Source organism: Sphaeramia orbicularis, chromosome 4 (assembly GCF_902148855.1).
Source record: "Sphaeramia orbicularis chromosome 4, fSphaOr1.1, whole genome shotgun sequence".
In the NCBI taxonomy this organism is placed as follows: domain Eukaryota; kingdom Metazoa; phylum Chordata; class Actinopteri; order Kurtiformes; family Apogonidae; genus Sphaeramia; species Sphaeramia orbicularis.
In genome coordinates this window covers 41,207,233-41,220,207 of record NC_043960.1, presented here as the reverse complement: position 1 = coordinate 41,220,207, position 12,975 = coordinate 41,207,233, and the positions used below count along the sequence as shown (strand labels likewise).

The following is a 12,975-nucleotide window of genomic DNA, read 5'->3' as shown; positions in this document are numbered from 1 at the left end:
AACCAACACAATACCACAAAACCATCTTCATCACACTGGTGAAACTTTCTGACAGAAAAGCAATTTTAACAATCATTTTGTGCTTTACAAAAACCTTGCCTTGATTCAGTGAGGACCTCTCTGAATGCCTTCAATCAGAAATGGATGTGATTGCAGTTTTCTCTTTCACATCAGGCATTAACACAGCAGTTAAACTGTGACCCTCTGTGCCAACACATTTCTTTTTCGTACAACACATAAATTAAACGTGAATTAAGTGTTTAAGGTCTAAAATGCTCAAGGTCAAACTGAGCAAGACCGTGGGCAGATTACCACAGTATCATGAAGCACACATTCACTTTTATATTCTTAACCTTAGCAAATTTTGGAGTAGTGTCTCTGTGGACTGTGGGTAGAAAACATGGTGATACAGAGACAATGTGCAAACTTCAAACAGAAGAAAGATTCAACATGGCCAGCACCTTTACGGATAGGAATTTTTGTCTGCAAAAATATCAGCACTATCAGCTAAGCCATGCATCTACCCATAACCACTCGTAACAGCCCCTTCTGCACCCGGAAAATGTGGAGTAAGATTTGGTTTTATTTAAGACTGGGTCAGATTTTAGTATAGAAGAAACTGTACTTTGGAGTGTGTTTCTACAGGCAGGTATTTAAAAAAAAACAAGAAAAAAAAAAAATTGTTTTTTAGTAAGATGTAAAAAATCCCCACATATATCCACCTTACATCCAGCTGTAAATAAAAGTATTATGCATTCAAATCTAGCCACAGACGACTGCTGTACTAATAAGATACAGCTGTGACTTTTAATGTTTGGTTTTTTTTTAAGTTCTAAAGGTGACAGAATAGTTCTTCTAGAAAACAAATTTTTTGCATCATTTTTGTTTTTTATGAAATGGCCATTGTGACATTAACTATTCCCGCTTCATCATCACTACCAACAACAAAGACAAAAAATAAAATGAACAAAAACATTAGACGGCAACAGAACTAGATTATCTGTACCACCTATATTCTGAAATATTGCTGGTACATAATGTCTTTCTTTATTTTCTTGCAGCATTTGCTGATCTTCTCTTGCCTCACCTTTTTTTTTTTAAAAATTCACTTCCCGTAAGCTGCATGGCTAGGTCGCACTTGAGGTTTAATGTAATACCAGGAAACCATACGTAGCCCACCATGACGTTACCCCACTGCACTAATTTGCTAAAAGACCTCGTTGACATAGTAGTAGATTAGCAGAGGAGTAAATACAACTGCATCATGGCTTTGACGTCTAGATACTAACTTTTAAAGATGACAATGAGGAGTTCCTTGTCAGACAGAAAAAAAAGTGTCAAGCATGCTGCAGGATCAGAAACAAAAATGATGATCCATTAATTCATATGACCACTGGAGAGTTGCTAATGTTAAAAACTCATTAATGAACACTCAAATTAAATACACGACAACAAAACACTGTGCCCTATGTATGTACTCCTATTTGAATACAAAGCATAAACCATGGAGACTACTGACTGTACAGTGTCTCAACAAATATTAAAACTGTGAAATTTATTAATGAATACAATCGGAAATTCAGTGGGAATGAGCTCAGGAGGCCTGTTGGCTCAAGCAATAAAGACATTAAGACATTAGATTAATGTTGGTTATGTCAGAATAAAATCAACACCGAGTCATTTGAGGAATAGTTGTAACAAAAAATTGTTTGTCGTTGCTTCTATTTAGAGTACAATGCAACAATGCAATATGTGACGCCATTCAGAGAAGAGCCAAGAGTGCTGTTTGCCCTGACAAGATATCAGGTTGTAGCACTTACTGGAAGACAGTGAGGAGTGAGGCGGACAATCATTTGTCATAGTTCCTGGCTGGGAATGAGAGGCTCAGTGGTGTGCCGGTGACTAAACGGCACACTGGCCTGGTGGCAAAGAGATTCACACAGCTGGGTTTGTTGACTGGCTAACAGGCCACAGAGATGAATAGCAAGGCCAAATTAGAAGCTTAGGTTACTTTATTTGACTTTTTGATCTGACCATAAAGAGCTGATGTGTTAGTGTTTAAAGTGATATTAAAAGCCTAAATGTAATTCTGGCTTTAACCTAAAATAATCTACAATGGAGTTACATGCCAACATTTAGTCCTAAAGAACATAAAGTGAAAAGAAGATAACATGTCTGTGTCAGCTGTTGTTATGACGAGGAAGTATTTTTGAAAACTCATGAAGGAAGTTACAGCAAAAACACAACCATCGGTGTGTGATAAAGTGCTAAACAGTCTTATCCAGAGCTTCTCTAGTTAAAAAAATAAAACTATTCACAAAATAAACTTTCAGTTTGTGAAACTACTCATTTAGAGGTTATATACAAATATACAATGTATACAAATGGGATCAGCAGAACACTTAAAACAACAGACTGAAATGTTAATTCATCTTAAAAAAACAAAAGAATCAAATGCTGCCAGTACCTTGGGAAGCGGTCGTCCTAGCTGTGAATACAATTTAGTCCAGATCTGCATGAGAGACATGGGTCCAAACGCTGCAGTAGGGAGGTAAAATACACTCACACATACACTCCTGCTTCACCTTGAATCCCTGTACACGACAGCTTCTTCCATGTGATGATGGTCAAACTGTTCACCTTACAGCTGGTGCACTTCCACCCAACAGTGGACATTCACTATTAGCCCTTTCCCAGTTCCTCTCTGGTCCAACACTCACATCTGCCTCTACCACAGGTATGTTCTGGTGGCTGAACTCACACATACAAAACTTTCTCTCATAAGGCAGCGGCACAGACACGTCTAAAACATGCTTCCTGCTTTACCAGGACACTCAGGTATTTGCATAGAGGGTTTAGTCATAGTGATTATGGACTAGTTCCTCAGAGCTCAGAAAGGTGGTTGGAGAGTGAGTAGAGAGCAGAGGAGGGGAGGGGAGGGGAGAGGAGGGCAGAAGAGGGAGGGAGGAGGGGAGGAGCTTTCAGGAAATGATGCTTTTGTTGGTAAGTGACTAGAGTTACTGGCAGTCGGGCCCATTTTACTGTACATGGTGTAACTCAACCGCATTTGTAGTGTAAACAGTATTGCGCTCTGGACCTGGCCGCTCCTCACACCCCGCTGCTTACCGCTATGTTTAATGGGCCTGGGCCACTATTTAATGATTATTATATTTAGAGACTGACTCCCTGCCTGGCTGCCTGTCTTACTTCATCCTCTGCTTTTTGTCCTTCCATTTGTCTGCACAGGCTCGATTTCAAGACTCTGCTCTGCTCCAGTAATGATTACTGATTAACAGAGTGATAGATAGCTCTGAGGTGTAAAAGCTAATGAGAAGGCAAACAAGATGTCTAATTAGCTAACTGGGGAGGAGAGTCACTTATGAGAATGCATAAGCAGATCCCAGCAGATTTGGCTTGTCAGATTGCCTGTCAAACATGGTTCCTTATTAATTAATTCTGTTGTGTTTGAGTTAATCAGTACAAGATTAGGTTTAATGGTAAGCTATGTAATTCTTGTTTTCCCACAATAAATGTGGATACAGTATATGTGTACTGTTCAAATATTGGTGTAATTTATGAGCTACTTGTACATTCACACAATAGCATTTGATATATAGTAGGTATGCCTTTTTATCAGAACTGAATAAAGGTTCTTTGTGTACTTGACTTAATATTAGCCTGGAGAAACCTGAATGAACCACAAATAGTCAAGTGCAAGCTGCAAACAGACGGGTTGAAAAGTCTCTCAAAGAGCTTTTCAGCTTCTATCTGTGCACAATTACACACAAATACTTCATCATAAACGGTCATTCCTGCTTACTGGCAGCAGGAGCGCGATTGTTAAAAAAAAAAAAAAAAAATTCTGGGAATCTGACGGCAAATGGGTTATTTCAGCAGCTGCAAGATGCTGATCAAAGACAAGTGTTTAAATGTCTGTTTTTTTTTCCTGACAGAGAAGCAATGTTAACTGTTAAAGCGACAGTTATAAATGAGGAAATTGTGGAATTTAAAAACAGAAATAATGCATTCTGCCTAATTCCAGAGTAGAGGGGTGCTTCTGCATGCACAGCTTCCAGTAACACATGATATCAAAGTAGGATGGTAAGGTACTGTAATGTCCATCTCTACTGGATGAGGGGGAGACAGGCTTTCAGAGACAGAGTGGCGCCTGTCCATGGTGTCATCTTAGTATGAGTGGGAATCCTCTGAACAGTGTGTGTGTGTGTGTGTGTGTGTGTGTGTGTGTGTGTATGTGTATGTGTGTGTGCGTGTGTGTGTGTGTGTGTTAGGTAGGTCACCAAGGGCCATCAGGGAGGAATGAATCATTGATGAACTTCTTTTAAATACACACACACAAACACATTTACCTCATTACATCACAGCCTAAAGAAGGACAGATCTATGTCTGACTTCGATGACAACACACAAACACAGACACTTTACACATTAAACCATCTTGCTCTTACATGCACATACAGTGTGTACAGTCTGCTGTTCTGTAAACATTTGTGACAATGTCTTATGGCACTAAATATAAGCAGATTCTGTCGTTACTCTGATCTTAAAACAGATAAAAATTTGTTTTTATCACAAGCTTTATTATATTAGTTCAGCCATGGCATAACATTGGTTTTGCACATGGTTTTACATCTTAAAGGGCTAGCATTTTCTAAACATATGCATGTGCAGTAGTGCAATATGTAAGAGGCATGCATTTAGGCAGAAATCAGTTGGTCTAAACACTAAACCCCTTTTTATTATAAATATAGCTTCAAAATAAATACCAAATGTATGGAGGGTAGGAGTGCTCCTGCATGAAAAAAGTGCTTCTAACGTCTACACTTTGAGCTGACCTTTAACTTCCTCCTTTAGGCTAGGCCCATTGACAATGCTAGAGGATGTCTTAGAAGGAAGTAACATAGAGATACCAGCTGGTTTATATCAAGATTAGCCTCCAGCAAGAAAAACAAGATTATCTGATGCCAGTAAACCAGACAAAGCACCTTTCAGTTTTTGAAAACACTGACATCTATTGTTGAAGTAATAAAGTATTTTGTCATCATTCTATGATCATTATAAGAGGTAAGTATTTCTACAGGTGCATATTCTTAAAAGACTTGTAAATAATTTTTATTAACTTCAGAAGCAAAAGGCCTTTTAATAAGATTTTCGAGACTGCTGGGTCACAACTATGCCACAAATGTAGTGCAAAATAATTATCATGTACTGCAGTTGTGAGTTTGTGAAGCTAAATGCATGAATCACTTTAATCAGTGGACCTTCCACAGCATGTCACTGGAGTGAGAATTGTTCGTCAAGACACACGCCCACACCCACACCTACGCCCCCACACAGACAAGCGCTGCAAAAACATGTGAAGGGAATGTTTGAAATGCATGTGCCTTTGAGACAGGATTTAAGTCTATATCCATATCTAGGACCATTGCTTCTTTTTTTAAGTAACAGGAAAACAGCTGTACCTGGGTAATGTATTAACCAAATTAAAAGATTGTGATGGCATTAATATGAAGCTTAGGAGCTGTAGAAGCACACTTAATGCAAATGAACAATTCCTAGAGTTGTACTGTTGAAGTAAAAGTGTGTATGTGTGCACTAGTATGAACAATGTCACCGAGACAAAAACAAAGCTGATGGTTTAAGAGTCACTGAGTTTCCCTGACTCCAACAAAATGTGTACAGAACATACAGTATATGGAGTATGCACCACTATATAGTAGGAGTGTTACTGTGTATGTATGCAGAGTGCTGTACTCACTCTTTGAGGTTAGCCAACGTGGTTAGTGAATGAGTTTTGGTTTTTGTCTTCCAGTAAGCTGTGTTTTCAGTCTGGTGATCTGCATAAACCTTCACATACTTTAGATCCACAAATGACCCAACTTAAGCTGAGCCAAGTGTGCACACGTGTTTCTGTCAGTGTGCGTGTGTGTGTGTGTGTGTGTGTGTGTGTGTGTGTGTGTGCATGGTTGCGAATCCCTACATGCTGTAACACTAACTATGTTATCAGTGTGGTGAGATGTACCACTCTCCTTGAGGCAACCCTAAATGAGTTCACAATACAACACATGGTTGTTATACAATTTCTGCTGTCGCCGCACATTTCTGACATAATTTCTTTTAAAGCACAGGAGCAGTGTTTGTAATGTACTGGTAGCACTGTCGAGGTTACATATGAGGTCTTCACTTCACAAAGAACTTGACCTTAATGTAGATCAGAAATTATATGTACTCTCAATAAGGATTACTCAGTGTTTCCAGTATTTATTGCTAATTAGTTGTTAATTTACTTTATGAGGCCCCTAGTTTCACTGTAATTGCCAAGAGGGTACTGAGCAACTGTAGGTTATTGGGAAGTTTCCTAGGAAAGCATGAACAAAGAACAATAAGAAATCACCATTTAATTAAACATGAATGTCTCTAACTCTAAGTCTCTAACATTAACATCTCGATTTGTGGTATAGACACTGTTTTAATAGCTCATTTATTACATTTCGATGAATTTGATGTCAGTTTAAGAATTTTAGATTTTAGTATGACTTAAGACATCACTAGTGGGTATGTGAGAAACATTCACACAGTGTGTGTGTTAAGGTTACCAGTATGATATTAAAGTAAATTTCTTACTTAACTCAATATTCAAAGCCTGTTAAAATGTGAGACATTAATTCCATCCTTATTACTGTACTAGAGTAGTACAATACAGCAGACTAATAATGCCAGATGGATGTTGGAGTCACACCAGGGAGTCTATTAATTCTAATACAAACAATCATTCCACTCTTGTTTTCATGTCACCAGCAATCTAGAGATAGACATCCTGTCCACGTGCTTGCAGTGGGGTGCTTCCTCATAATGTGGATATTCCGACAAAGCTCACATGAACAGAATAAATAAACCACTGAACAACAGGAAGGCTAACAAACTGAAAGAGACAAAATTCAAACACTGAAACAGGGAAACCACTTATGTAAATACAATAATCATCTGGCAACTAAAAAACATGCCAAAATGCTATCAGTACTGTCAAAGCATGGCTGAAACCTGTTCCTGAAAGTGGATGAAACAGGTATATTCACCAAGTCATGGTGACAAGAGGGGAAAAAACTGGAGGAGGAAAACAGGGGGCTGAGTGTGAGGTAGCGGATTAGTCACAATGACCCCATGACTTACATTCTCTCTGCATGCTTCACATGGCAGGGAGTGTCCAAAACCAGAAAGAACAGCTGAGAAAGCACAACATGAACACAAGCGCTCACACACAAAAGGCACCAAAACACTCAATGTCTCCACTTGTTGCTCACGAATATGCAGAAGAGAGAGCTATTTCAAACCACATAAAAGTGCCAACTGTCCAGGCAAATTAAATATGATACACTTCCTAAATATGACACATGACAGATCCAATGTGCAGAGCATAGTCACGAACCTTTGTAATTGTTTAAGAAAGGCAGGAAGGCATGTTAATGCAGGCAGACAGTAAACTAGGGAAAGACCTGTGAATCATTGACTCCAGTGCCAGTGTCACTACACACGTGATGAGAATGACGTATCACTTTCTTGTATAAAAAAGCCTTCATGTATATCCTCCTTAGTTGTTAAAACACTCCTGACTAATACCATTATAACCCCCCATCCCCACCCCAAGTATTCCTTTAATCATAGTATCAGACAGCAGTATAGACAGCAAACTGTTATGTAGTGTAGTTTTTCTGTCTATGTTTTTAATGATGTTAATAATGGTTATTATTTTTAGATTTGCATTGTTAATAATGTGAATTGTGATTGTCATGTGCATTGTTATATTCTGTGTTTTGCGTTGTCCTTCTGTGTGGACCCCAGAAAGATTAACTTGTCACCTTGGTGGCAGCTAATGGGGATCTTTTTAAACATTAAACAGTCCCCTAAAACATGTATACAATGTCAGATATTGTGGAAATTAAGCTTCTACAGGACGGTAAATACAGACTCTAATACAATTCTAACACAGATCCAAATTACATGCAATGAGCAAAAATCTTGTATACCTTCCAACTGAGGGGATCATTTTGTGCTATATGTGTTATGTTATCTTATGTTCCTTTTTGTTTTTTACTTCAAATCATATTAATATGTATTTATAATGCATTTATATTCTCCAGTGATGTATTTGTATAATGGTTTTAGTGGTGGAAGTTTTTTTCAAATTTCAACGGGATCAAGGGGAACAGATGCAAGAATGTTAACCAGCGTTACTCTTTTTAATCTTATCTCACTGGTATCAGTGTCTGTTCAGCTCCTCAGCTGTAGATCTACACTCTGCGGTCCTCTTCTGAAACACTTCCCACACTGTTAAATTAAGTCAGTTATAGTGACTTAAAAAAGAATTCATGTGTATTCTTCATTTGATAGCTGAACTATCAATTCACATTTTTTTTACATGCTACCTTATATACTGATCCAGATATCCCATATCATAAGATGCTGTTAATATTAGAAGACAAATTCACTTAAAACACAAACACTGGTCATTTGAAGTAGTTTCATTTTTGGCTTGTGCCTGAGACGTAGATCTAACATCAATGTTGTTTCTTTTGTTGGTTCTGTTGTTCTAAAAACACTGAATACTTGACAGCAATTTGTGTTTCCAGAAACCTAACTTAAAAAAACTAAAAAAAAAAAAACCCAAATTTTTATTTGAACTATTTTATAACAACATTCCATGTTGCACAGTTTTAGGTTGTTCCTTTTAAACCTTTCTCCATTTTATCTTCTAATACAGAAACTACACAGAATTAGAATTTGTAAGGACATTAAATGCATCCCATTTGCATTTTAAACTGATTAAAAATGCATTATTCATTGAAAAACCTTGGAACATGCATAATCAAGGTATGGAATGACTTTTTCCTTGGCACTGCTATCACAGCTCACCCCATCCCTTGTTATTTAGTGTCTTAGCCTTATTGAACCAGGAAGCAGCAAGCCTTTTTTTTAGTATCAGACAGACTAATCATCCTGGGGAATACCGACAGTGCACTTGGTAACCCATGACTGCTCCTTTTTGAGACTCAACATTATGGCATATTGTGTTTTAATATAGGTTCATAATGGTACTCATCAGCTCAGCCCAAATGTGCCCCAGATTAGAAACTCACTGGTGTGTGTCATTACCACTGGCTCCTATTCATACTGTGTACAATGCTAAATGTAAGGAACTGGCTGAAATTCACTGCTGAAATACAAATGGTGCAGCGACAATTATCCTCAGCTGTATCGGAGGTGTCGGTTTATGAGTAAGGAGAAAAACGCATCTGACCTTTACTTTCCAGATCAAAACATTTTACCATCCTGAAATTAATGTCCTTATCCCAGTGATTTATTAGTAGGAGGTTAATAGACTAAAATAGTTCACAGAGGCTTAAAACTCTTCTATACATCAATACATATCTGATTTTCAGAAATCACAGGAGAGACAAAAGTGAACAATGCTGGATTAAGTTAACAGTGATTCCTGAAAATACGGCATAAAAGCATAGACTAGGACTAAATTACAGTGTTTATTAATGACATGCCTTGACAAGAACAGGGCAGATACTGGTCTAGACAACTCTAGGCTTTAATCTGGCTGCTCAAGGGTACAATAAGATGAATACGCATGGAAGACAGCTTGAAAGAAGTGAGTGGGAGGTGTTCTTGTTACTTCTAAGAAAGAACAAAAGAAAGAAAGAGAACAAGGCAGAGACACCAAGAAAAAAATCTGAAAAGTGTTCCGATTGTGTTTGAGTACGATTGTTTTCACACCAGCAAAAATACACCACCAAGTACAGCAGATATGTGAAACCGACCTGGGAGAAGTCTCCATTTCTAGGGAGATTCAGGCTGGAAAAGTCCACATCAGAAAATCCTGTGTACATATCCATGTGCACATCCGGAACTGTGGTAGTGCTGCTGTTCAAGTGGTATTGCCTGAGAAAAAGGAAAGAGGGTTTTAGCCACTGTTTAACCAACTGAAACCAATAAATTTACATTTATACAGCATTTCAGTTTCTCGATAGTGTGCTGATATTATGTGGTGTGTGGAGAAACAATTCAAAAAGAAACACTGCATCCTTTAGTGTACTCTTTACATATGACAATAAACTTGTGTGTTTGAGGCTGGTTTTAACTGCTATTTAACCAAGCCTAACGATGCAAGTCGTTTTCTAACAATGGTGAGCTTCACTCTTATACAGTTACACAAATTTGACACCCTTAAGCTGCCAGGCACAGCCACGGTCTTCTACAGCTAAACAACAAGTAGTCTCACTAAAGAAACAAAAGAGAGCCATGAAAAGTCCACCAAGTAAAGTGGTAAAGGTAGGAGAACAATGTTTTATGAAGACATTTCACTATAATACTAAATTAAAATGATTTGACACTACAAAGTAAACAAAGTATAAGGTTCAATTGTTAAACCAGTGAGAAAACAAAACTAAAATCTAAATCTAGAAGGAGGTTAAAAAGTAGTGGAAACACAAGAGAGAGTGAGACTCGAGGAAAAGAAAGATAGGCCTACAAAAACAACAAGAATAGGGAACAAGACCCGCTCCTACCTGCCTTGAAAATCCACAATACACTTTTCCTCAAGACCAATCATTCTCCTCTCACCACATACTGGCATATAACTCAGGTTCACAGACATCGTACTCCCAAACTCTGATATTTTCACTTTCTTGCTGAGTACAGGTCATCATAACGCAACAACCATCTATGCTGACTGAAGTAGGCACACACTCAAAACGAAAGCAAAACCTACACAAGGTGGAACTAATGTAGTAGTGCCAACCCACACTCCTCTCCTCCAATCACATGCCAGGGCTCAGGCTCAGAAGGACTGAGCCTCGCCAAAGCCATTCAACAGGATTTGGCTCTGTGTTCTCCAACACGGGTCAGAGATCAGGAAGACTGATTGATTTAAGTTCGGAATATGGCCGTAACATGAAATGGTAGTCTAGAGTCTGTAGAAGATGGAATATTTGGTCAAAATTCCTAAACGAATGTGCAATAAAATGTTAACAGTAGATGTACTGTTATTTATTATCAATTTTCAATAATTCTAAGTCATCTTTTAGTCCATAGCCTCATAAACTACTGGGCAGCTGTAGATCATTTGGGGTTCTAGTCTTTAAGGGAGGGGTCATGAGATCCTCCTAGTAAAGCATTGGTTTAGTTCTCAGAAAGATCAGAGCACAGTGAATGGTTACAATCATCCACAGTGGAAATCCCCTTCCTAGCCCTTCAGCCATCAGTGATACACAGATGACAGTGATATTATTACAGCAGAAGTCTTGGCAAGCTGGTATCAGCTGCTTTCCAACAACACAAAGCTGGTTAACGACTTCCATCCAGAGGAGCAGACTGACTTTTTGTTTACGTACTGCAGCCGTCCAATACAGAACATCAAGTGAAGCGTGTTATTGTTTTATAAGTTCTAATCTGAGGATAAAACTCACTGAACAGACACACAACAGTGTTACTTCTAGTGTGTCTATTGGTTCACACAGCTATGAGTTGATCATAAAAGCTGTCTACCATTTATTTAATTTATGGGTGGGGTGATTTTAAGGGTTAATAACTAGTAATCATGTCTGAAACACTGAACCCCAGCGGCACTTTAACATGATACAAAAAGGTAGATTAATAGCTATTGTATGCATGCACTGAAGTAAAGAGCAGGACTATAACAAAATATGTGTAATTGAGAAACACAAAGAGAAACAGGAAAAATGTCCTTGATGGTTGTCAGAGAGTTAAGATGAACTATAAATGAAAGTACCAAATAACCAACCACCCTGTTTCGTTGGAAGACCTCTATTTTATACATCATAATTATGAAACCTAATTCTCCTCCAATCAACAGTGTGAACAGTGTCAACTTTTGAAACATGCCAAACTGGGTGCAGTGATGTCAGTGGCAACAACAAAGAAGGCGGAGAGACAGCAGAGATGGGTTTGTCTTGAAATAACAGCACCAAAAACGGCTGTTTTCAACAAATTATTTTTAAACTGCAAGACCGTACACGGTGTGAAGCTTAATGATTGATTTGTCACAGTGGAAAATAATCAAGACATAAAATAGAAGCAGATCAGTGGTCTGTTTCTTGTTTTTCTGTTGTAAACAAACACCCAGACTGAGCCATGACCCAACCCAAACCACAAATTACCACAAACGTATTGCTGTTTGCTGAATATATTAAAAACAGAGGACCACATTTGCAAATGTTTTCACCATAGTTATATTATTTGTAACAAAAAAAAAGGAAAAGAAAAAGAAAAAGAAGGAGAAGGAGAACAAGGAAAAGAAAGAGAACAAGGAAAAGCAAAAGAAAAAAGAACAATAATGAATAGTAGTGTAGTTTTACTACTGCATTACAGTAAAATTTACAGCACATAGCCTTAGCAAGTATGTACTGGGACTGGCCCCAATAATACAATAAGAGTCACAGTGGTCCAACAAACACCTTTGTGAAGCTTGCAGAAGTTCAGCAGAAAACAACATCTTTCAGAGGAAAGTTGTTCTTGGTTGTGAAATGAATCTATCTGCCTGCATTAAGTTGTTCAGGGCATGGAGCAAAGACATCAGGGCTTTGCAAATTCTTGTGTCATGACCTAAAAAAGACCTCTTCCTCTTCTAGTCAATCTACAAAGACCTCAATGACGTTTTTCATCATAATTCATGGGAAGAGCTGGTGCTGTGAAGAGTCACTGCTTGCGCAAATACAAGTCATTGGCTCATTCACATTTCCTTCACACATGCATCATGTGATCTATTTACTCCTCTCTTTGTTCCAAATGGACATGTGAGCAGACAGCTGAAGGCTTTCAAGATCAATCAATTACACCCTAACTGTAAAGTGCAACTCAGTCGTAAACTATAGTCTGCAGGGTCCAGGATGAAAGGATGGACAAAGGCTATATGAAAAAAGTGTGACTGATTTG

General features: G+C 38.2%; 1 protein-coding gene across 4 annotated transcripts in view; it reads right to left on the bottom strand.

Annotated features, from left to right (window-relative positions):
• The window catches only part of sbno2b (strawberry notch homolog 2b), a 65,010-nt gene that overhangs the window by 34,248 nt on the left and 17,787 nt on the right, over nt 1–12,975 (bottom strand). For 2 of the 4 annotated variants that reach the window (XM_030131954.1, XM_030131955.1), the window contains exon 4: nt 9,843–9,963. In XM_030131954.1, coding sequence (XP_029987814.1) covers nt 9,843–9,963 — 121 coding nt within the window. Of the gene's footprint in view, nt 1–2,467; nt 2,883–9,842; nt 9,964–10,589; nt 10,702–12,975 lie in introns of those variants that run through there. The other 2 variants (XM_030131956.1, XM_030131957.1) reach the window with 2 other exon arrangements.